This window comes from Microtus oregoni, unplaced genomic scaffold, assembly GCF_018167655.1.
Source record: "Microtus oregoni isolate MIOR12 unplaced genomic scaffold, Mior012 000042F_ref0000377, whole genome shotgun sequence".
In the NCBI taxonomy this organism is placed as follows: Eukaryota; Metazoa; Chordata; class Mammalia; order Rodentia; family Cricetidae; genus Microtus; species Microtus oregoni.
The window spans coordinates 21,822,828-21,846,537 of NW_024543209.1; the positions used below are offsets into that span (position 1 = coordinate 21,822,828).

The 23,710-nt window shown below is 43.0% G+C and overlaps 2 protein-coding genes and 1 long non-coding RNA gene across 3 annotated transcripts; 1 reads left to right on the forward strand and 2 right to left on the reverse strand.

Annotated features, from left to right (window-relative positions):
- Positions 1–1,133: 1,133 nt before the first annotated feature.
- Positions 1,134–9,968, reverse strand: LOC121434138. The gene is made up of 4 exons (XR_005972390.1): positions 9,944–9,968; positions 5,248–5,386; positions 2,829–2,929; positions 1,134–1,812 (listed from the first exon to the last, which is right to left on the reverse strand). It is a non-coding gene; the product is annotated as an uncharacterized LOC121434138 (long non-coding RNA).
- LOC121434137 (histone H3-like 2) lies at positions 9,501–22,804 on the forward strand. Its single transcript, XM_041632954.1, has 2 exons — positions 9,501–9,945; positions 22,405–22,804. Exons 1-2 carry the CDS (start codon positions 9,617–9,619, stop codon positions 22,757–22,759), a joined length of 684 nt encoding a protein of 227 aa, XP_041488888.1. The 5' UTR covers positions 9,501–9,616; the 3' UTR covers positions 22,760–22,804.
- LOC121434117 (histone H1.3) lies at positions 17,529–18,274 on the reverse strand. Its single transcript, XM_041632931.1, has one exon. It carries the CDS (start codon positions 18,233–18,235, stop codon positions 17,570–17,572), a length of 666 nt encoding a protein of 221 aa, XP_041488865.1. The 5' UTR covers positions 18,236–18,274; the 3' UTR covers positions 17,529–17,569.
- Positions 22,805–23,710: the final 906 nt, after the last annotated feature.

Here is a 23,710-nt window from a genome sequence, read left to right on the forward strand (position 1 = left end):
TGGCTGTCTTACAACTCATTTTGTAGACCAGGCTATCCTCAAACTCAGAGCTCCGCCTGCCTTCACCTCCCGAGTACTGGGATTAAAGATGTGCACATCACCATTGCAGGGCTACTTTCTAATTTTCATTCCTGTTTTTGCCTTGACTGTTTTCACCATTTCCAAGCCTGTACAGTAATTCATAGATAACCTTATAATTAATTGATCTCTAAAGTAGAAATCAAAGAGTATATGTACTTAGTTTGTTCTTAAATTAATTTTCATAGTATTAGGCCATCCAGTGACAAATCATTCCTCACACTTAGAGATTACTAAAGGGGAAGAAACTCCCTCCCTAATACATATGCATGTGTCCAGCTCTGGAGAATGATGCTGGCCATCAGCAGAAGACTTTCCTAATTTCCATACACGTTAGAGTTATGCATTCCACACTTTGTCATCCCTAGCTTTCTGTCATGCCCCAGCCTCAGATTACACTTTGAACAAATTAAACAGAGGCAGGAGACTGCAAATCTGGCCACTTGGGCAGATAGGAGATTTAGAGCAAAGATGTTGCCAGAATTATTTCTGAAGTACACGGTTGTTGTGTTCTTGTTGAATAGTTGTTCCCCAGGTTCTTCTCCACCTGCCAGAATTACACTTTTTCTAGCAAGAGTTTAGGGGCAGGCTGGGACTGAAGGGTGGTGTGATTCTGCACTGCCCCCTAGAGCTGCAGCAGGAGCGTTGCGACTGGCTGGATAGTCTTTTGTTATGGAAATAAAACATAATTGGAGGTGAATCTTCATAAACAAACAAACATTAGCATCCAAGTAACTTTTGCTTCTCTCTGATAGGCCTGGTTAACACGTTGCTTATCTCTGGAGGCAGTGCTGCCTTAGTTAAATTCTATTTTGTGTGACTTAACGTCTCCCTCCTAAGCAATTCTATTAGCAAATCTATTAGCAAATCCTTTAAGCATCATTTGAAACACGTTGATTTCTTCTTCATCACATCAGTGAAAGTAGTAAAAGCTATGAAGGTCTTAAATCATTTCAAAAAAAATGAATTGTTGTAAAGAATTTTTTAAGCAAGGAAAAAAGGTTGCTACCATGAAGTGAAACAAAATTATTATTCAGAAGCCAATCGTCTTTGACGTTCTTACTTTTTATTGTTACATTTTCATTAATGTATTTCGTGCTGTAACCACCCACAAAAGATGACCATGATATGATGATTAGGGGACAACCTGCATGATTCTCTTCTCTTGCACCAGAAACCTTCCATAGGCTTAGACTAAGCTCCTTGGGTTGGATGCCATGATCCCACCTGAAGAGTCAACTTGCCAGCTATGCTCTTTGGAGGCTGTGCATCCCACTAATCACAAATAACTCTCATTGCTACACAGTTAAAACACTAGAGTTAAAAAGTGATTCAATGTTTGATTATATCAATAGTAAAGACAAAAATGAGGATGTATGTTTCTATACAATACAATTGTGGCCTTATCCATTCCATGCTATTCAACAGAGCCCTCCACAGTTCCCTGTTTTGAAGTTTTTGTTGAAACTGTACATTTTTACTAGGGGAAAAAAAAAAAGACAGTAACATAAAATGTCTGAATCGTCCTGTAATTGTAACTGGGCGGTGGGGTGGGGGGAGACAAAGTGCAGAGAATTGTGATCTGGTCAATGTCCATGTGTGTATCCACAACTTCACAGTCTTCCAGCAGCCTCCTGCCCCTTCCTACACATTTCTGCAATGTTTAGAATTACTGTACTTAGGCTCAACCTTTTGAAACCACCGAGGCTAGGTGTAGGAACGGTAAAATGCTCCCTGAAAAAAAAAAAGATTCAATGTCTGTTTCTCTGATAGTCTCATGAATCTAGTTTTCACTCCTGGGCATCGACTTTAGCAATTCATCAAATAGTAGATAATCTTGCTGTTCATTCATCCCAGACCCTGGTTTTCTTATCTCTGAGTTTCTAGATCTTTGCCAAACGTTCAAAAATAAATGGTTCTATGGCTTTTGCCCTATTCAAGAAACAACTATGGTCTTACACACTTATTTCTTCTGTCTATAATCAATGAAACATACAGTGTTTGCATATAAAGAGATACAAAAGACTAGGTTACACCAATTTCTTAAAGAATCCATTTTAGGATCCTTTAAGATGGTTTCAGATGGCTAAAAAAAAAATGGTTCAGTGGTTAAGAGCATATGTTCTTGGAGATAATCAGTTTGAATACTAGTTACTGCCTGTAACTCCAGGGCCAAGGGACCTAACAGCTTCTTCTGGACTTCACAGGCACCTTCAAAACATGTACACACACACACACACACACACACACACACTTTGTTTTTTTTTAAATATTTATTTATTTACTATGTATACAATATTCTGTCTGTGTGTATGTCTGCAGGCCAGAAGAGGGCACCAGACCTCATTACAGATGGTTGTGAGCCACCATGTGGTTGCCGGGAATTGAACTCAGGACCTTTGGAAGAGCAGGCAATGCTCTTAACCACTGAGCCATCTCTCCAGCCACACACACACACACACACACACACACACACACACACACACACACTTTAAAAATAAATCTAAAACTATTAATAATGACTTTGCCTGCAATCCCACCACACAGAAGGATGAAAGAAGTAAAGGACCTCTTAGGTTCGGCAATGAGATTTACAATGAATATCTATCTTGTGGACATTCTATATTTAAAGAATTCAAATATTAATAAATGTCCTTGATACTACATCTCTTCATGTCTTGATAAACAAGTATATGGTTAGGATCTACCCTTCATTTTCCAACAAAATTGGTATGTTTAAGAGTACTTACCTAGTGTGTATCTTTAAGAGTAGACTGCAGAGTCCCCAGGAACTTTCGGGTCTTTTTTCATACTATAGCCATGTCAGTTTGATTGAACATGCTCCAGAGACCTTTCAAAGAGAAATTAGGCACCCAAGCATTTCAGGTACGCATTTCAAACACACCACAAGACATAATTGCATGTACTTAATCACAAACCTTAGGCAAATCAAATGTTCAAGACACATGTTAGCTGGCTAAGTACAATGGCTTCAGTGCTGGGTTGACCAGAAACCTGTAATACACTAGAGAAGGATGACTAACATTAGGAAAAGGAGCAGGGGGTGGAGAGATGATTCAAGAATTAAGAGTACTGACTGCTCTTCCAGAGATCTGAGGTTAAATTTCCACCACTACATGGCAGTCAACTGCTGGCTATAACCCCATTCCAGGGAATCTGACACCTTCTCTTGGCTTCTATCAAGGATTGTATGTAAATGACATGCAACCAAAACACCCAGACATATAAGCCCATCTCCAGCCTCATCAAGGAGGAGACCACCCCTCCCCCCAGTGGTGCTGAATATATTCCTGGAGAAAATATCTGGGACTCTGTCACCTACAGGTAGCGCTCCAAGCACAAGACCCACATGGCCATAGACATGATCTATGCGCTCAAGTTCCAGGATGGTAGGTTCTTTGACTTGGGCAGCCAAGTCTGGCTCTTACTAATTCCAATGGACATTTTAACATCCCAGGCCCTTTTCAGGACCTCCTAATCCTTTGAATTAGTCTGTATCACCTGAGAGTCTCTGCCAGGGACCTTAATGAGTAGTCGAATCTCTTTGCTACTTTGTTATTAGTACAGAGTAATGTGATTTCCCATTCAGACCTTGTATAAGAAACTGAGACCGCTCTGGGAGGTTAATATGATACCTGTGTCATCTCAAAAAAGTAGTCATTGGGCTTGGTGGCCATTCCCTTTAATCATTCCCGCACTCAGGAAGAAGAGACAAGGGAATCTCTGTGAATTTGATGCCAGCTAAGGCTATATGGCAAAACCTGTCAAAAACAAGAGGGTGGGGAAGTTTGGGTGTTTTTAAAGTTAAAAGAAAAGTGTGTCCTCAGATAGAAGACACAGTGGGTTTGAAAGACAACAAAGTCTATATTACTTTGTTTTATAAAGTGGTGTTTTGTAGCCTCTAAATTGTAAATTGCTGCTAAATGAACGCCTGACCCCCCCCCCCAAAAAAAAAAAACATGGACCAAAAGCAAGCCCATGATTCTAGGAAATCTGCTGTGCAGAACGCAGGTGAGCCTCACCACCAGGCCCAGAGCCCTGAACTTCAAAAACTAGCCAATTAATTCAGCTCCCACACCACAGACTCAAAAACCAGATTATTCAGAAAAACAGCTTCTAGGTCTGGTGAAGCCATAAACCTCTGCCCTCAACTACAAACACTGCTATCCGATTCTGTCTGAAAATTATCCAAACCCTGGATGATGTGCCTCTAGGTATCGGGCGGGACCCAGGTCTTAGACCCTTGTCACTGTTGAGGTCCAGTAGCATTTTTATTCTATTTGTCTCGCTCTGCCCATGCAATTGTTACATTTTTCCTTACAAACGTTAGAGAATGAGCTTTTAGATTTTACTGTTTATAAACTGCTACAATTAATATCTCAAGACTATAGCATTTATACTAGAGAATAATTGTCCATTAAGATGTCTGCAAATACATTTTTTTTTCAGATCACTCCTTCTTTAAGTTCCTTATTAAAAGTTCATCTCAAGGATGTGGGGCTGTTTTTCCACATGGTCTCCCTGTGTTGCACTGGTTGGCCGATTACATCCCAGCCATTCATACACCTGAGTAGCCCAGGCTTGTCTGGAGCTCCAGATGCCTCTGCTTCAGTCTTCAGAGTACTGGGATCCCAGACCTCCAGCACATCTAGTGTTTTGGGTTTTGGGTTTTTGTTTTGTTCTTTTGTATAGAACCAAAACTAGAGAGGGAACAGGCCAGACATAATCCTTTGAGGACTCAGTCACAGGCTTTCTGGTTTTATTACTAGAAAAGTAAAATAAAAATAATTTTAAAACATTTTATCCGGGGCTGGAGAAATGGCTCAGTGGTTAAGAGCACTGACTGCTCTTCCAGAGGACCAGGGTTCAATTCCCAGCACCCACATGACAGCTCACAACTGTCTGAAAATCCAGTTCCAGGGGATCTGACACCTTCACACCAATGCACATAAAAAAAAAAAAAGAAAGAAATTAAAAAAAGAAAGTAAATTAGGTGTAAAACTTTAAAAAAAAAAAAAAGTCTTATCCTTAAGTCTGGCTTCACTATCCAAGCCCCAAATAGGAAATTTGCTATGTTTTTAGTGGACACTTAAAAAGTAAAAGTTGTTGGGTCTGGAAAAATGGCACACTACAGTTAAGATTACTTACTGCCTTTCCCGAGGAAGGGGTTCAATTCCTATAACTGACAGGCAGCTGACAATCATCTGTAACTCTAGTCCCAGTCGTATGACGCCCTCTTCTGGCCTCCAAGATCACTGCATGCACGTGGTATACACACATAAACGTGCTGGGAAAGCACGGATCCACAAACAGAAAAAGAGAAAGGAAACAGCAGCTTTAAGAAGCTCACCTTAGCCAGGCTTGTAAATCTTTCCAATAAATTCCCTTTGTTGGCGGGCTGTGGTGATGCGCGCCTTTAATCCCAACAGTTGGAGGCAGGGGCAGGTGGATCTCTGTGAGTTCAAGGCCAGCCTGAACTACTAGAGACTAGTTCCAGGACTGGCTCCAAAGCTACAGACAAACTCTGTCTTGAAAAACTAATAAATTAATTAATTAATTCCCTTTGTATATGCACACACACACACACACACACACACACACACATTTCCCAGTCCATAAGTTCCATGACGATAGAGAACCATGACTAGCCCACTGTGTCTTTCAAAATGTTGATTAATTCAATTAATTAAAAAACATGAGTGTGTTGAGACAAGGAATGGGCTCCAGATATTTTGAGATGCTTTTAAATGGTTTTCTCTCAAAACCTTGTATAATATATAGATAGGTGGGAAAAAAAATCCACAGTGACCTAATTCCCCCAGGCTTTCAGCTGCGTTCACTGTGACAATGATTCTCAAAGAAAGACCCATCAATATGTTTTCCACGGCTTGGGGGCTCTCAGAAATCAAGACTGGCAAGAGACCTAAGTGAATATTTACCGATTTTAACCAAGCAGTTGAATTTGAAAGCATAAGAAGGGAGTGGATTTGGTTAAGGTAAGTCACTAAACTGGCACAGCAGCTGGGAAGATTCAGTGCATATTAGGTCACAAGGCTTTTTGTTTGCATTCCATATCTCCCGTGGTAAATGTCGCTTTCCCTTGATGGAGAGACTGCGTTTTCTGTGGGCTTGAGGTGGATGTTCTTTCCTGCTTGGAGCAGTCAAGGTGAGCTTCTTTTTTGAGACAGGGTTTCTGTGTAGCTTTAGAGCCTGTCCTGGAACTCACTCTTGTAGACCAGGCTGGCCTCGAACTCACAGAGATCCGCCCGCCTCTGCCTCCCAATTGCTGGGATTAAAGGCGTGCATATCACCACAGCCCGGAAACAAAGGGAATTTATTGGAAAGATTTACAGGCTGTAGTCCAACTAATCCAACAATGGCTAGACTTGCTGTGAATAGAAAGTCCAAGAATGTACTAGTTGCTCAGTCGCACAGAGCTGGGTGTCTCCGCAGGGCTTCTGTTTATGCTGGAATACCGAAGAAGTCAGCTCCACGGCCAGTGAAGGAGGACTGATTTAGCTGAAAGGGCAAGGGAAAGCAAAGACGCAACTGAACCCCTCCGTCTTCCATTGTCCAGCAGAAGGTGTGACTCAGATTAAAGGTGTTACCTTCCTGCCTCAAGACTTGGATTAAAGGGGTGTGTCGTCCTGACTCAAGATCTAGACAAGCGTGCCCTCCATTTCTGGACCAATTCATTCAGGTATAGTCATTTGATGAGCAGGAATAGCCATCATACATAGTAGTATGGGTAAAGTCTCTTGCATGTCTTCTTGCAGTGCTTCCCCTGAAGGCTACTCCTCCTAGGGGGTCAATCTTATATGACCTTAAGGTCAACTCGATCTATACATTATGTTCACTTGGAGAGTTCAACAAAGATAAAATGCAAATAATTTAGCATATAAAATTTGTACAATAACCATCTGACATAGGAAGACCAATTGCCTATTGTTATCTATAAACCTTGAGGTGCCTCTACTTAACACTTTACAAGAAAACGAAGCCACTCTTCGAGAATTCTAATCAAATGCAGGCTATTTAGGCTTCTTCAGGAAAATAGCTTTAAGGTGCATTCACAGATTTGGATGAACACAAGCAGCTGTAGCAAGGAGCACAGAAAAACAGGGCCTTATGTATGGTTTCTGGTTTGTGTATTCCTCCCATACATAGTTAATTACAATGCGGTTGGATATTTTATATTGTTAGGCAGTGTCTGCTGGAATGAGAGAAAGGAGGAAAGAAGGGGCAACAGGAGAGAGATATGCTCAGCTCCTAACCTAGACAGAAATGGCAAGACATTACACATACATCAACAAACCCCTGTGGCTGTCTCCTGTTTTTCTCCTACCCTTCTAGGGCCCTCTCCTACACCTACCACACCAACAGTTCTGGGGGAAAAAATGAGAATACCAAGTGCATTACTTCACTTAGAATGTGCAAAATGATCCTGGTCCAGTAGAGTAGACAGGAACCCTCGACCCTGATGTATTCCTACAAAGATCAGTTGAAACCACAACCAGAGACATAGAAACTAGAAGGCAGTGCATCTGTATGCTTTAAAGCCACTGAATTTTCCGAAGCCTGTCATGCAAAAATTGAGAATATAATGGGCTACCATACTCTCTAAAAAATTATCAACTTAATCAAATCGCCAGCTAAGTGAAGGAAGGGTTACAGGGAAAAAAGGAAACAACCAACTATTATGTAAAATTTTTATCACACTCCAGATATATTCACTTTGGAACTAGTATGAACACGTGTTGGTTGGTGATTATTTTACGAGCACGTTTTTAAGCCTTGACATCTATTCAACCACAATTTACCAAAGGTCATTCCATCTTGTTTAAAAAAAAAAATGTGCTTCAAAGTAAGCATGTCTTCGAGCACTAGCTGTGGTAAAACGCTTAGAACGTAAAATCGTAGATCTTTGAAAAGGCCAAAGTGGAGTGAGGGGGATTGGGAGGGACAGCAGACCAGAGCCCTGACAGCAACCAGACCTTAGTTTCTCTTCATTACAATGAGACAGAGCTGAGCAAGCAGGTGTCATGAAAACCACAACTTATGGGTGACAATCAGCAAACACCCCCATAAATCCATCTCAGCCGACCCAAAATCCCTTCTGCTAGCTCAGCAAGCCCTCAAAGCCCTTCTGCTAGCTCAGATGTCCCTCCCCCCCACTCCTCACCCCCCACCCCCGCCCCTGGACTTCTGCAGGCTAAAGATTGCTTTCCCTACCCTGCTGCTGGAAGGTCCCTAACCAGTCGGTCCTTTCACCAGTCAGCCCCAGATTAATCCCTCCTCTCTGGAATTCCCCTAACTCCGCTTTTTAAAAGAAACTTGTGACCTTCTCTGGGGGTTGCCACGTGCCACCCTAACGTTGGAATTAACAAAACGCTCTCGTTACTGCATACGTGGTTGCTGGTGTTCTTTGTAAGCTTCTCTCGGACTTTAACATCTTTGCTTTGGATCTAGTAAACTGAGCAACATGCTGCCGAATTGAAAAGTATTGAGACTCTTTCCAAATTTACTGTGCAATGCAGGGATATGTAAACGAGGAGTTACCGATCTAAACTCTGATTGGACCGAAAAAGACAGTAGACTAAAGAGTGTAAAAAAAAAAATTCTAAAACCTTGTGAGGGGGTTAAAGAATTGACTATTTTGCAGATCTAGGTTGCTTCGCAACTCTAAGTCGTAATTTTGTATCCTAAGAGTTCTTTTTACAATTACTATTACACGTCTATATCGTAATTTGAAAATAAGTTGTAACTCCCTTGTTTACCTGAAATTAAGGAAAGGAACTCTAACGTGAGTAGGAGCAAACGATTAGCTCTGTCCCGGAGCTTCAGATCTCCGCGGAAGGAAATTCCGCGGAATTTCTTTATACGGTCACAAAGAACCTCCTGAAACCCCGCTCCGCCATCTTTTCGGAGGCTTTAGACTGGAGATGCTTTCGCGCTATGCCCCAACACATTTTTTAAATTGACAGCAACTGTGCTGACGTATCTCGAAGGAAACTTAACTTATATTCTTAAGTCAGAAGAAACTACATTCTGACAATTTCTGTGGCGACACCAACACGTGTAAAACGTGGCAAGTATTTCTTGAGCTGAGCATGGTTCCGGGATCCTATGGGTGGAAAGCAGAACCTCAGGCATGTGGTTATCGCCGCCAAATAAAGGATATGAGCAATTTTGAAATATGTGTATGAAAATAACAACTGGAGATTATTAGGCAGAAAAATGGCAGAGTTAAGAAAAGTGGCTAGGCTAAAACTACGTTCGTCAGTGAAGAGCATACAAGCTTAGTTTTCTTTTTTAAAAAAAAAGACTGATTGTTTAAGGGGGCGGGCTTATCATTGGAATGTAGCAATCACAAGAATTGGCCAATCGTCAATCCCTAGAAGCACTTCCGCAAACTCCGACGGAAGCCTGAGAGCTGCTGGACGAGAGCCAATCAGAGAAACGCGTTTCCTGTATAAATACCAGGGCCGCGCACTCTTCCTCCCGCTTCTTGATCACGATGGCTCGCACAAAGCAGACAGCTCGCAAGTCCACCGGCGGCAAGGCCCCGCGCAAGCAGCTGGCCACCAAGGCCGCCCGCAAGAGCGCCCCGGCCACCGGCGGCGTGAAGAAGCCCCACCGCTACCGGCCCGGCACCGTGGCGCTGCGCGAGATCCGGCGCTACCAGAAGTCGACCGAGCTGCTGATCCGCAAGCTGCCGTTCCAGCGTCTGGTGCGCGAGATCGCGCAGGACTTCAAGACCGACCTGCGCTTCCAGAGCTCTGCCGTCATGGCTCTGCAGGAGGCCAGCGAGGCCTACCTGGTAGGTCTGTTTGAGGACACCAACCTGTGCGCCATCCACGCCAAGCGCGTCACCATCATGCCCAAGGACATCCAGCTGGCCCGCCGCATCCGCGGGGAGAGGGCTTGAGCACATTTCCCACATTGGCACGTGATCAACTAAAAAGGCTCTTTTAAGAGCCAACTCCCATTATCTGCAAAAGGTGCTGTAGTGCCTGTGAGCCTTAGACAGGACTTAGTCGGGTATCTCCGTATTTCGTACCTTTTCTTAAGCTACAAGAACACTTAGGCTGTATATCAGGATGCCCTGTACCTGCTATTCAAAGTGAAAGTTGAAATAAGTCAGAAAAGGTGCCCACAGCAGTTTTGTAATTTCATTGGTCTTTTCTGTCTGAGGGTTTGGATCCTGAAGTTTCCGTTAAGATGGCAGGTGGGTCTTGGAGTCGTCCTGAAGCACATTTTTTTTTTTAAACAAGATGAAATGACCTTTTGTAAATTGTTAATTTGTTAATTCCAACGTTAGGGTGGCACGTGGCAACCCCCAGAGAAGGTCACAAGTTTCTTTTAAAAAGCGGAGTTAGGGGAATTCCAGAGAGGAGGGATTAATCTGGGGCTGACTGGTGAAAGGACCGACTGGTTAGGGACCTTCCAGCAGCAGGGTAGGGAAAGCAATCTTTAGCCTGCAGAAGTCCAGGGGCGGGGGTGGGGGGTGAGGAGTGGGGGGGAGGGACATCTGAGCTAGCAGAAGGGCTTTGAGGGCTTGCTGAGCTAGCAGAAGGGATTTTGGGTCGGCTGAGATGGATTTATGGGGGTGTTTGCTGATTGTCACCCATAAGTTGTGGTTTTCATGACACCTGCTTGCTCAGCTCTGTCTCATTGTAATGAAGAGAAACTAAGGTCTGGTTGCTGTCAGGGCTCTGGTCTGCTGTCCCTCCCAATCCCCCTCACTCCACTTTGGCCTTTTCAAAGATCTACGATTTTACGTTCTAAGCGTTTTACCACAGCTAGTGCTCGAAGACATGCTTACTTTGAAGCACATTTTTTTTTTTTAAACAAGATGGAATGACCTTTGGTAAATTGTGGTTGAATAGATGTCAAGGCTTAAAAACGTGCTCGTAAAATAATCACCAACCAACACGTGTTCATACTAGTTCCAAAGTGAATATATCTGGAGTGTGATAAAAATTTTACATAATAGTTGGTTGTTTCCTTTTTTCCCTGTAACCCTTCCTTCACTTAGCTGGCGATTTGATTAAGTTGATAATTTTTTAGAGAGTATGGTAGCCCATTATATTCTCAATTTTTGCATGACAGGCTTCGGAAAATTCAGTGGCTTTAAAGCATAAATTTTTATCCTGTCCTTTTTTCATTTTGAGGCAGTCTTCCCCCCCCTGTACTCCCCCACACACACTCTGCCTCCCAAAGACACGGTTTCTCTATGTAACAGCCCTGGCTGTCCTGAAATTTACTCTGTAGACCTGGCTGGCCTCAAACTCATGCGATCCTCCTGCATCAGCCTCAGGAGTGCTGGTTTTATTTTTAAATTTTTTTTTTGAAACCAAAACATTTATGTTATGACAGATTGAAATCCTCAAGATGAACTGGATGCTGCAACAGCTGCCCTCTTGGGCATACATGTGGATCTTGAAAATTATATATATCTTTTATTAAACTCAAAATGACTAGTAACATAAAGACATTTTTAAAGTATCTAAATACCTCATGTTGGGGTTGGAGGGTTAATAACACTTGGTTACTTTATTTTCAACATGTAGTAATATAAAAATGGATCTTTAAAAGTTTTCTCCAGGTTTTCACACTGTGGGTTTAAATTCTAATTTAAAAATAAAAAATTTGAAATGGTTAGTACTTCCAACTCTAAATATTTCCTCCCACATTGAAATGTGTAAAACTAATAACCATATCTAGGCTGTTGATTGGCGCACACAACACTGCATACGATCTGATACTTATCCAAAAGATGACCATCAGTGGGGCATTCACCAAGAAATACATAATGTTGTATGGTCACTTCAGGCTTACAGGCATTTTTTTTATTCAAAATACCCCAACATTAAAGTGTCAGAAGATGTGAAAAATGGAAGATACCTGTACTCCCAGAACCTGAGAAATGGAGGGAGGATAAAAATTCATGGCTATTCTTAGCTATATAATGAGTTTAAGACTATCATGGGATAAGTGACAAAGACCTGTCTCAGAAACTCAAAACTGGGCTTTGTCATGGTGGAACACACCTTTAAACCCCAGAACTGGCAAGCAAAGGCAGAACAATCTCTATGAGTCAGCCTAGTCTCTATCAGGTGATACATACAGGCAAGGTTAGGAAACATAGTGAGACCCTGCCTCGAATTAAAATAAAATATAACATTTTTTCCTCCGAGACAGGATTTCTTTGTAGCTTTGAAGCCTATGCAGGAACTAGCTCTTGTAGACGAGGCTGGCCTTGAACTCACGGAGATCTGCTTGCCTCTGCCTCCCAAGTGCTGCGATTAAAAATGTGCACCACCACCTTAGAACAAAAGATTTTAAGTCAAAGTAATATAATGAATTAAGTATGAGCTTCAGAAATAAAAGTTCTTACCTGCGGTTCTCCTCTCTACCTCCTCCTAAGACAATGGTTAGGAAATAGGATCTACCTTCCCCAGTGTGGGACCTGCAGCCCCGAGTTGATATCCCTGCCCCCATTTGAAGTGCTTATCTGCAAGGAAAATATAATAAATTCCCTCTGCTCCTGGAGCCGGAAAGGAAGGAATTTTGAGTGCATGGTGACCTTTCCTTGATCCCTGCCAGGGTCAGGTTACAGTCCCTTCGCAGCCCCCTCCTCATTTGGTGCCATGGTATAAAAGCCAGCCCAGCAAGAGAATAAAGGGAGAAGCTGTTTCACCTCAACCTCATGCTCTGGGTCTTCTATTCAACCTGGACGCTCTCCGCTGAGACTCTTGGTTCCAGCCCGCGCTGGCGTGGCACCCCAGTGTAGGAAAACGAGAGCTAGTTCATGCAAAGTAAGCAATAATTACTAAACATCATCTTCACCAACCTTTTAATCTTGCAGCTAACAAGACTACTAATGATGAGGATGATAATGATAATTTTAAAAATCCGCAAATCGGGCTGGAGAGATGGCTAAGAGGCTAAGAGCATTGCCTGCTCTTCCAAAGGTCCAGAGTTCAATTCCCAGCAACCACATGGTGGCTCACAACAATCTATAATGGGGTCTGGTGCCCTCTTCTGGCCTGCGGTCTTACACACAGACAGAATATTGTATACATGATAAATAAATAAATAAATAAATATTTTTAAAAAAAAAAATCCGCAAATCTTATTTGTCCAAAAGTCGATCACAACACAGCATCATTCTTTATGAAGTTCTGCCCAGCCCCAGAAAGAAGGCTGCCACGTGGAGGCAAAAAAGAATGAGGAAGCCGGGCGGTGGTGGCACACATCTTTAATCCCAGCACTCGGGAGGCAGAGGCAGGCGGATCTCTGTGAGTTCGAGGCCAGCCTGGTCTACAAGAGCTAGTTCCAGGACAGGAACCAAAAGCTACGGAGAAACCCTGTCTCGAAAAAAATCAAAAAAAAAAAAAAAAAAAAGAATGAGGAAGAGGCCTGGCTGGGTTTCCTTACATAGCACACCAGAAGCCATTCATATGCTTTCCCTCCGATCGTATTTCTACACAGTGGTGCCTGGTAGTGCTCTCCTCCTCTCGCTGTAGCAGGAGCAGGTGTTCAAAAACACCAGAAGCCCGAGACATTCCTCCTGAGCCCATCATTTGGGTGGCACCTAGGTAACTAAGCAAACAAATCATTAGCCATGTCTGTATGTACTTTCCTTCCACCGGATTAAAGTTTAAAGTGGTCTTAAAACGGAGAACATGCAGTTCCATATAATTGTGTCCCTAGCAGTGGCTTATTACTGACGAATGAAATGTGGTAATTACCCATGGGTTGGACCCAAAGGCTCCTGTGCTATGTAAAACTACATACAAGCTACTTCATTTTTTACATCTCCTTTATTAATAGAGTATTTTATATGGCCATGATGGATTTTTTTAAAAAGCCTACTGGGTAATCCATAAATAGGCAGAAATTTTATCTTACAGAAATGGTAAGCAAAATACAAGAAAATTCAGATATACTCTTTAATTATTTTGTTTCCACATTCTAATGCTTTCACACATTGTAAATATTGACATATCACATATGGGCATTTCTCTATTTTGTAGATTTCCCTTAAATTTGGAGTTACATGCTTCAGCAGAAAAGGGAGTAGATAATAATCGAGGCCATAAAGAAAAGGGTCAGAAAAATATCCCCATTGTGTTCACATACATTTTAATATAGATTGATATATGTAATTAAAATCTCTAAATCCAATTGATATCATACAGTATTCTACTCAGTTCATGGGACTTTATAAATTCAATCAAATGCACATTCACAGAGGGAAACGAGTAAAGAAAGATGGGCCTACCTCTGTCTCCTGAGCGGTGGATTAAAGGATATGAACAGGGCCATGGGCATTTCCACTGGGTCTCGTCCCGCTGAACGCTTGCTCAACAGTCCACAACTTCGAATGGCTGTGAAACAAGAGTTTCTCTGGCTTTAGAGCCTGTCCTGGAACTGCTCTTATAGACGAGGCTGGCCTCGAACTCACAGAGATTCCCCTGCCTCTGCCTCCCGAGTGCTGGGATTAAAGGAGAGCACCACGACTACCCAGATAAACATACATTCTGAAAAGCAATGATTTTTAAGTACTTAAAGTATGCAAAATAAGAAAAATTGTCACTAGCCTTTATTTTAATCAGGTTTGCAAACTTGGTCTCTCTGCAAGTCCAACATATTGGAATAACCAGAGAAACAGGGCTCGATTAGAATTGGGTTTTTATAGTAGTAAAGGTGGGGGTGAGGGGCTTCTGAGGTTCAGGAGCTCTGATTGGCTGACATCTATCTAGGGGTGTCCTGGCAAATATGTGCTGGCACGTGATCCTATCCACAAAGGTTGGAATGCCAAACATTTCCTTTGCTTTGTGTGTTCTTGGGTGGAGGTCGGGTAATCTCAGCTCGTGGTTCCTCCTGCAAACGGGCAGTGCCTCAGGGTAAAATACTGACACACCGGCCTCTTATTAAATTTATCAATGGCCAAATTCTACTCTGGCAAAGAACATCCTTTGGGTGACCTGTCCATATTTAGCTTATCATGGCTGGCCCCCATATTAACAACATCAGATAACTCCTGCAGCAGATAGGGAGAACACCCAGAATATCAGCTTCATTTGGAGACACTATAACTGCAGAGTATTATGGGTTGGGTTTTTTGTTGTTGGTTTTCTTCTTTTTTGATTGTTTTTTGTTTTTTCAAGACAGGGTTTCTCTGTAGCTTTGAAGTCTATCCTGCAACTAGCTCTTATAGATCAGGTTGGCCTCAAACTGACAGAAATTCGCCTGCCTCTGCCTCCCGAGTGCAGGGATTAAAGACGTGTACCACCACCGCCCAGCTTGCAGAGTTTGCAAGCATCTGATTACACAGACCATGTCACAGGCACATTAAAATGTAATAGGAAGCTACCCATCCTTTTAAATTAATTTTTAATTACATGAAATTACTCAAATTCAGTGCCTATCATTACAGTTTAACTATATCTGATGTGTGTGTGTGTGTGTGTGTGTGTGTGTGTGTGTGTATGTGTGTATGTGTGTGTGTTAGAAGTCAAAGGACATCTTGCAGATGTCTGATTCCATCGTATGGGTCCCGGGATTGAACTCAGGTCTTCACTATTGTCTACAAGATTTTTTACCTACTGAACCATCTCTAAGGGTCCACTATTCATTTAAGGGAAATGCTAGGTTGAAATGTAGGCTTATAAGAATACACATGTGATTGTCAGGGACCAGCCTCAACAAAGACACTTTTTGCCAGGGTAGAGTCATGGGGTTTTAGAAAATATTAGTAAAGAATATGAAGATGTGAATGAAAATAATAAAATGAAGAAACAGAATAGTACCGGAAGGGAATTCCCGTGAGTACTAATACCCTGACCCTAAAAGGTAGGAGTAAGACAAAAAAAAAAAACTACCTAACATCATACAAGGAAATGAACAGACCAATTAAAATTTGTGGGCTACAGTCATAGTTAAACATTCTGTTGCTAGAACAAAACAAGTCAGGCTCACAACCTAGACCAAAACGTTCTGTAGGCAAACCACTGACTGGGTAAAATGCATTGTATCTCCATAAAGGAACTGGACCCTTAGTTGGATCCTTAGACTTTTGAGGTGGGAACAGATCTACTTCTCTATTCCTGGAGTACAGGGTCTGGATATTAGCCACACCTGTTGACTATAACCTTGAGGGAGCAGAATTCTCCATTCTACCTGTAGGCACAATAACCCTGAAGGAACTGGAGGTAACTTCGAACTCTCTGACCTTTGGTCAAAGTGGAAATGGGCTCACATTTTCGGGCCCCGCATGTAATAGCTGCAAGGCCTGGGACCCGCATGCAGAAAGAAAACGGCGGCAAGTTGTCCTCCGACCACACGAGTATGTATAATGGAAAAAATATTTTTGAAGTATTCAGTAATTTCTCGCTACCAGGAGCTCCATTAAAAGCATTTGTAGAATTTTTACATCAGGATGAAAAGGAAGCAGGCTCCCACGGGGGGTGGGGGGGGGAGGAAGAGAAAAAGAAAAAAAGCAAACCTTTACCTACAGTAATGAAATGGAAAAGACAACACCAAATTCATTTCATCTTTTTCCCCCCCTAACTTTGATAAATCCACCTGCAAACCAGGCAGTCCACCAAAATGGTTTTTCCTTCTTCACATTGTTGTTCTGTTCTCTAAAGAACAGGTAAACTCAGAGCAACGCATGAGGAAGCAACGTGGTGTATGAACTGCCAAAGGACCTTCATTTTACTAAAACTTGGCATCAGGATGTTTAACACAGCTTCCAAATTTAAGCAGTGACATGTGATCAGTGCCTGAACATTCCGATGGGGAGGCAAAGGAGAAATACAAGGTCTTTCACCAATTTCTAGGCAAACAAAAAATAAAAAGTTGAATACCTCAACCTTTCATACCCTGTGGACAGAATTCCAGAGCTCAGAGACAAGCAGTGGGGAGGGGAAGGAAAAAAACCCACCTTAGAGTGCACAAACGCAGTTAAACCGAGCTGATTGGTGATACGCTTGCCACTCATAACTGACAGGATGTCCTGATTGGGTACTTCTCAAAACCTCGGTCTGTAGACAGATTGGAAAGGAAAGCTCAAAGACTCAGGTCCAGCATGTAACCCCACTGTCGGATTGGCTTGCTAAAGATAATTAACCACGCCTAGGCGCCAGAAACAAGAGGACTTCCCGCCAACGCTGCGAGTGTAAAAATGCTCCTGGACACTAACAGCCAATGCTTCTCAATTACTGCTTTCGCACAGAACAAAATGGAGATTAAGCATTAAACGAGCACTTATACCCATATGTAGCCCAAAGTATGGGCTGGCACAGAATTAACTGCCTTGCTTCAAACTGTATAGCTGGTCTCAGCTGACCAATGCCACAAGAGGCAATTACCCAGAAGAGTGTAGCTCTTTTGAATGAGATCTGTGGGTGGCTCTGAAAAGAGCCGTTTGAGATTTTCAAAGTAGGACGCGCCACTTTTACTTCTTGCGGGGGGCGGCCTTCTTTGCCTTGGTGGCCTTTGGCTTGGCCGCCTTTGGCTTGGTGGCCTTAGGCTTGGGAGCTTTGGTTTTTGCTGGACTCTTGGCTGCTTTCTTGGGCTTAGCTGCCTTCACCTTTTTCGGGCTCTTGGCAACTTTCTTCGCGCCTGCAGCAGCCGCGGGCTTCTTGGCCTTCTTCGGGGTCTTCTTGGCAGCCTTCTTGGGTGTGGCAGCACCAGTCGCCTTTTTGGGCTTCTTGGCTGCGCCCGCGGGCTTCTTAGCCTTGGCAGCCCCGGTCTTCTTGGCTTTGGGCTTGGACTCGCCGGAAGCCGCCTTCTTGTTGATCTTGAAGGAGCCGGAGGCGCCGGTGCCCTTGGTCTGTACCAGGGTGCCCTTGCTCACCAGGCTCTTGAGCCCCAGCTTGATGCGGCTGTTATTCTTCTCCACATCGTAGCCGGCAGCCGCCAGCGCCTTCTTGAGCGCGGCCAAGGACACGCCGCTGCGCTCTTTAGAGGCGGCCACAGCTTTGGTGATGAGCTCGGACACCGGGGGTCCGGACGCCTTGCGCTTCCCAGCCGCGGCGCCGGTCTTCTTCGCCTTCTTCTTCACAGGGGTCTTCTCCACAGGTGCGGGAGCCGCAGGCGCTGCAGGAGCGGTCTCAGACATGTTTAGTGCCTTTGCTAAAAAGCTAAAAGTAAGCGCAAACTGTCAGAGAGGGTTGTTCCCACTGCTGAAGGCTCTGGGTTTATATAGAGAGAAGCTGCGTGGTGATTGGTTCCCTGCGCCGTGCGCCGCGCCGCCGGAGAAGGGATCTTCAGCTGTGCCCTGTGACTGTGTTTGTTGCCTCTTAAAAAAGAGTAAAAATATAAGAAATATGTGCACGAAATAATTGGGGACTCGGGGGAAACTGATCCGGGAGCCTGTAGGCTTCATTCTTGCCATAATTTGTACGGCTAAATTCAAAATCGGCAGCCTGAAACATCTCTGATTGCCCCAACTCTCTTTGAAACTTCACGTAAATTGAGACAACTTTAAGGTTTTCCTTAAAAATACTATTACTCTCGCCATCATTCGCAAACTTTTCTTTCAGAACATGGTTCTGCACATTCTTATCGTTTCGAGATTATATAGATTAACTCATTTCTACTCAAATATGTGTGGAAATTTGGGTTTTTCGCGGAAGCAACAACACAGACACTCCCGGGGCTGTCTGCACCAAGCTCTAGGAATTGGAACTAGAAGGGAAAGTTGTGCGTGCCTGGGGAATAATTATTGTATAAAATATCGATTGTTTTTTAAGATATTTGAGATACCAATGTGTAATTTCGGATCGATTTCCATGGTTTACTGATTTAATCATTTTGTGGAGGTGGGATGAGTGTGTGCTGTTCCAGTTCTAGATCAAGAGCTCTGAGCACGTTTCTTCAGTCAGTACAGCAGTGAAGAGCACTTCACATTCATGGAAAAAATAAGCCTACCTGAAGAAGGAACATAAGTCTAGCAACTGGAACGTGAGGAACAGTGGGATATAACCTGCCTTGACCCCTCATTCCTTGTTTAAAAAACGCATGACTTCAGCACAGTTGTAAAGCTTTCCACCCCTGCCAAGCTTATCACTGCATTTCCTGCATGTTTGCTCTCTTTCAAAATGATTGGAATTTCAATATTGAAAAATAAGGAGAATTTGAAAAGTTTTGTTTCTGAATTTTTATACTGGTTGCTGATTTTATTACATATATAATACAGTCTGTAACAAGCAACATTATTAGCTGGTTGTATGTACCTGAGAACGTGAACATTTCAGAATAAGCATTAATGACTTGAAAACTCTTATTTCTGTTACTTTACAATGAAATGAAGGTGATATAGTTGGATTTTTATTGGATAATGAAGCAGAAAGGTAATATTCTCCATCAAATACTCATTTCACTGAAGATCCAAGTTTGTCAAGCAAATAAAAAAAGTGTTTTGGTGTTATATTTTAATAATCTTTATGTTCACCAAATCTCATTATGATGTAAAGTTAATGATTTAAAGATATCCTTAGGTTGTTAACACAAGACAGACTAGTCAGTGCTAAAGATATCTTCTCTGCACACTTACCTAACCACACACACCTAACAGGGCCTGATGAAAAGTGATCATTTATTCGGCAGAAACAAAACAATCAAGTCTCTGGGCTATAAGAACATGTGATGATATAAGTCATTAAAATATATATGCTATGTACAGAATTGTTCAGCTGATCAGACTAGATCTAAACCACTCAGTGATTCCCTTATGTGGCATTTTTCGGGTACACGGAAGGAGCTGTTCGTGTCATTCCGGCGTCACTGTCCACAGCAGTCATCACCAGGAGTACAGCAGTCCCTTCCTGTTTTATGTATACCTTTGCACTGCCTACACCTGAAGACATGATTAAAGTTCCAATGTGAAAATTCTCATAGCTGCATTCATTTCTGTGAACATGGTAGCAGTTGCTTACTACTTATTGGAGTTGCACACTTATATTTATTCACTTAGCATATGTTACCATTTCATTTTTGCACAAGTCTTACTGGGCACCGTGAATTGTTTTAATTCCCATATATTAGAACCACTAAATACTGGTTCCTAATTTTTTGGTAATCTCTGATGCTCCTGGATGTAAGACATTACAGAACACTTGACTTCACCAAGAAATCTTCCATGTATTTACAGAGAGAGGACATACTGCGTACAGTTACCTTTGTGACTGCTGTGGCCTGGCTACTTCTCATGACTACAATTAGCAAGAAGGAGGTTCTTAAACCCTGAATCAACCACAGGGACCACAAACTGGAAACCACGAGAGCCTTCACTCAGTTTTCACTCGTTATTCTGGAGGGTAACATCGAAGAGATTGTTTTGTTGAATCCAAAATCTACTTATATCCTGAAAGAGGAGGTTATCCACTTAAGTAATCCTTGAAATGTTTTATAGAGATTAAAAAGAGATGATAAAAAACTTCCTAAGCTAAATGACAGCCATGAAACTTACGACTTCATCTTCTATGGATTTCATGTTAGACAGACACACACAAATGTACACCATTTCCATAGAAACAGCTGAGAGATAGCAGTTTCATGATTTCTCCTACAGGGCAGGTTCTTGGGCATCCTAAAATCTAAAGACTTTCAAAAGCTGCAGGAAAAGGTGGATGCATAAAATGAGTTTCAGCCAGGTAGTGGGGCTCCACTCCTTTAATCCCAGCACTCTGGAGGCAGAGGCAGGTGGATCTCTAAATCTGAGACCAGCCTGGTCTTTAGAAAGCCCGGAATCCCCTGTGTAATACATTCCCACCCACAACCTGCATAACTGAAAGTCCGTTTAACAGGTTTCACAGGAAGATCCACAGAGCTAGGGTAGTTGAGCTGGGATAGTGCAGCCTCACTGGGGAACTAGGCAGCGTCTGGGGATATGCTGAGCTGATGCCACATCCGACACCTCACCCGAATTTAGTTTCCCCTTAAGTGGCCTTTGAGTTCTTTAGGTGGGGGAGAGGATGCCACTTTGTTGTTTAACCCTGGTGTCCTCACAGTTTGGGCATTCTGGCATTTACAGTCAATGGTTTGGACAACTGGTGCCTTTCTATAAAGGGTTGTAAGAGATCTCTGGGGTTAATTGGGGTAAGGTAAATTCCAAGTACCTTCTGAGTGTTTGGGATTTCATATATATGTATATATGCATATATATATACATATATGTGTGTATATATACGTATAATCTTCCAACATCACAGAAGTTTCTCAGGCAAGCACTAGCTAAAGCACATCTTCAAGATGACCTCCCTGTCCAGACAAGATTGAGGCTCACACCAGCACTACAGACGTAAGAAGGAAACTTGCCTCAGGTTTGATTTCATTCTGGACTAGTGTGTATTTCAAGACTCCACTGGCTCCAAAAAAAAAAAAAGCAATTATAATTACTTCTGTAGTGCAAAAAAGACACTGACCCAAACTGTGTGGTGTGAGAAAACATAGACTCATGTATCAGACATAGCAGTGATGTGTGTACCGCCTTACTTCAGCCACGGATTACTGAAGTCTTACTTTACAGGATTTCGGTGTTCTTTTTGTTTAAATTGCAAGTGTTGTTCACTGTTTCCTTGGCACAGACAAGGCCATGAGACATAGTATCCTCCCCTGGCAGCAATAGCTTTTATTAAAAGAGGAATAGATCTCCAGCAGGGGCGAGTCTTCATCTTTTCAGTTCAAACAGCATTCCATGAGATAGAAAACTCTGTGTGTGTGTGTGTGTGTGTGTGTGTGTGTGTACTGAATATATATTCATGTGTGTGTGTGTGTGTACTGAATATATATTCATGTGTGTGTGTGTGTGTGTGTGTGTATGTATTCAAGCAATACCAGCTCCCTTCGTAAGGATTTGAAAACGGAGCTTGTGCTGGCAAGTAGGCCTCTAACAAAGGCAAATCTTCATGACAGGTCAGATTTAATAATACTTGCGAAAATTGAGACTTCACATTTTTCTAAATCTTTCACTTAAAAAGGTAATCTTATAGTATATGCTATGTCTGATTTTGTAGACAAGTGTATGGCCACAACCTCCTTTTTTACAAATGATGAATGTTTAGCAGAATCCACAAGAACACTCCTGAAAGACAGACTAGTGACTGAGAACTGCTAGAGGAAAGCAAGACTCACATTTCCCCCCCACACCACAGGGACTGTGTCTTCCTCTGGGCAATAGAAGTCAGCCAGTGAGGTAGAGGGGGCGGATACTGAAGCACTTTCCCGCCCGCGCCTTTTCAGTTTCCTAAAAGGTCCGCAGTCCTCGTATATAGAGCAGCTGTAGAGGGCGCCTGGGCAGCTTGAGATTCATTCTCACATCCTCGCAACGATGTCTGGTCGCGGCAAGGGCGGGAAAGGCCTGGGCAAAGGAGGCGCCAAGCGCCACAGGAAGGTCCTGCGCGACAACATCCAGGGCATCACCAAGCCCGCCATCCGCCGCCTGGCCCGGCGCGGAGGAGTCAAGCGCATCTCCGGCCTCATCTACGAGGAGACCCGCGGGGTGCTGAAGGTGTTCCTGGAGAACGTGATCCGCGACGCGGTCACCTACACGGAGCACGCCAAGCGCAAGACCGTCACGGCCATGGACGTGGTCTACGCGCTCAAGCGCCAGGGCCGCACCCTCTACGGTTTCGGCGGCTGAACTGTCAGGTTCGCTTCTAATAAAGGCCCTTTTCAGGGCCACCCACTTTGTCCTGAAAAGAGCTTGCTGCATTTCTCATCGGAAATCTTGACAGGTTAGATGGCTTAACAGTTTGTTTTACAAACAAGCTGGGACTTTGACTCATTAAGTATGGTTAGATTGCCCAAACTGCGGGAAGGATGAGTGTTAATGCCCAGGTACTCATAAGGGAACTAAGCTTTAAAGGCTGCGGAGTATTACTCTGTAATGTAAAATGTGTCTCCAAATCTAAGGCGCCCCCGCACATCAGTTTGGTATAAATTACTAAAAACTGGGTCCAAATGCATTCTTCTGACTCCTAATTCACCAATGTTAAGATTACATGCTCAGTAGCACACAGCTTTTTCCGTCTTTATTTGGGCTCTGGTTTCTTTGGTTATCATCTTTGTGATCAGCCTTTCACCCTTTTAATCAGTACAGTACAGTGTCCAGAGAGGCCTTAGAATTGTACTTCTGAGCCGGGCGGTGGTGGCGCACGCCTTTAATCCCAGCATTTGGGAGGCAGACGGATCACTGTGAGTTCGAGACCAGCCTGGTCTACAGAGCTAGTTCCAGGACAGGCTCCAAAGCCACAGAAACCCTGTCTTGAACCCCCCCCCCCCCAAAAATTGTGCTTCTGGCTAAACTGAACACATTTCTATATTTTTTAAGTGAAATTACCATATGTCCATTTGTTGTTTTGTCTGCTTTCTTGAGAACATAAGTGTTTGAGTCTAACCCCTGCTACCTGGACCAAGTAATGCCAGTGCCAGTTAAAGAACCTAACACACAATAGATACTCAGACAAAATAGAGGATGTAAAGACACAACTGGCTTCCCTCTAGATCTCTTTGGCCTGCAATATGGCAATGAGATTTTTGAGCAAGAATACCCATGTAGAATTGCAATTAAGAGCAAAACCTTGGCTTTGAA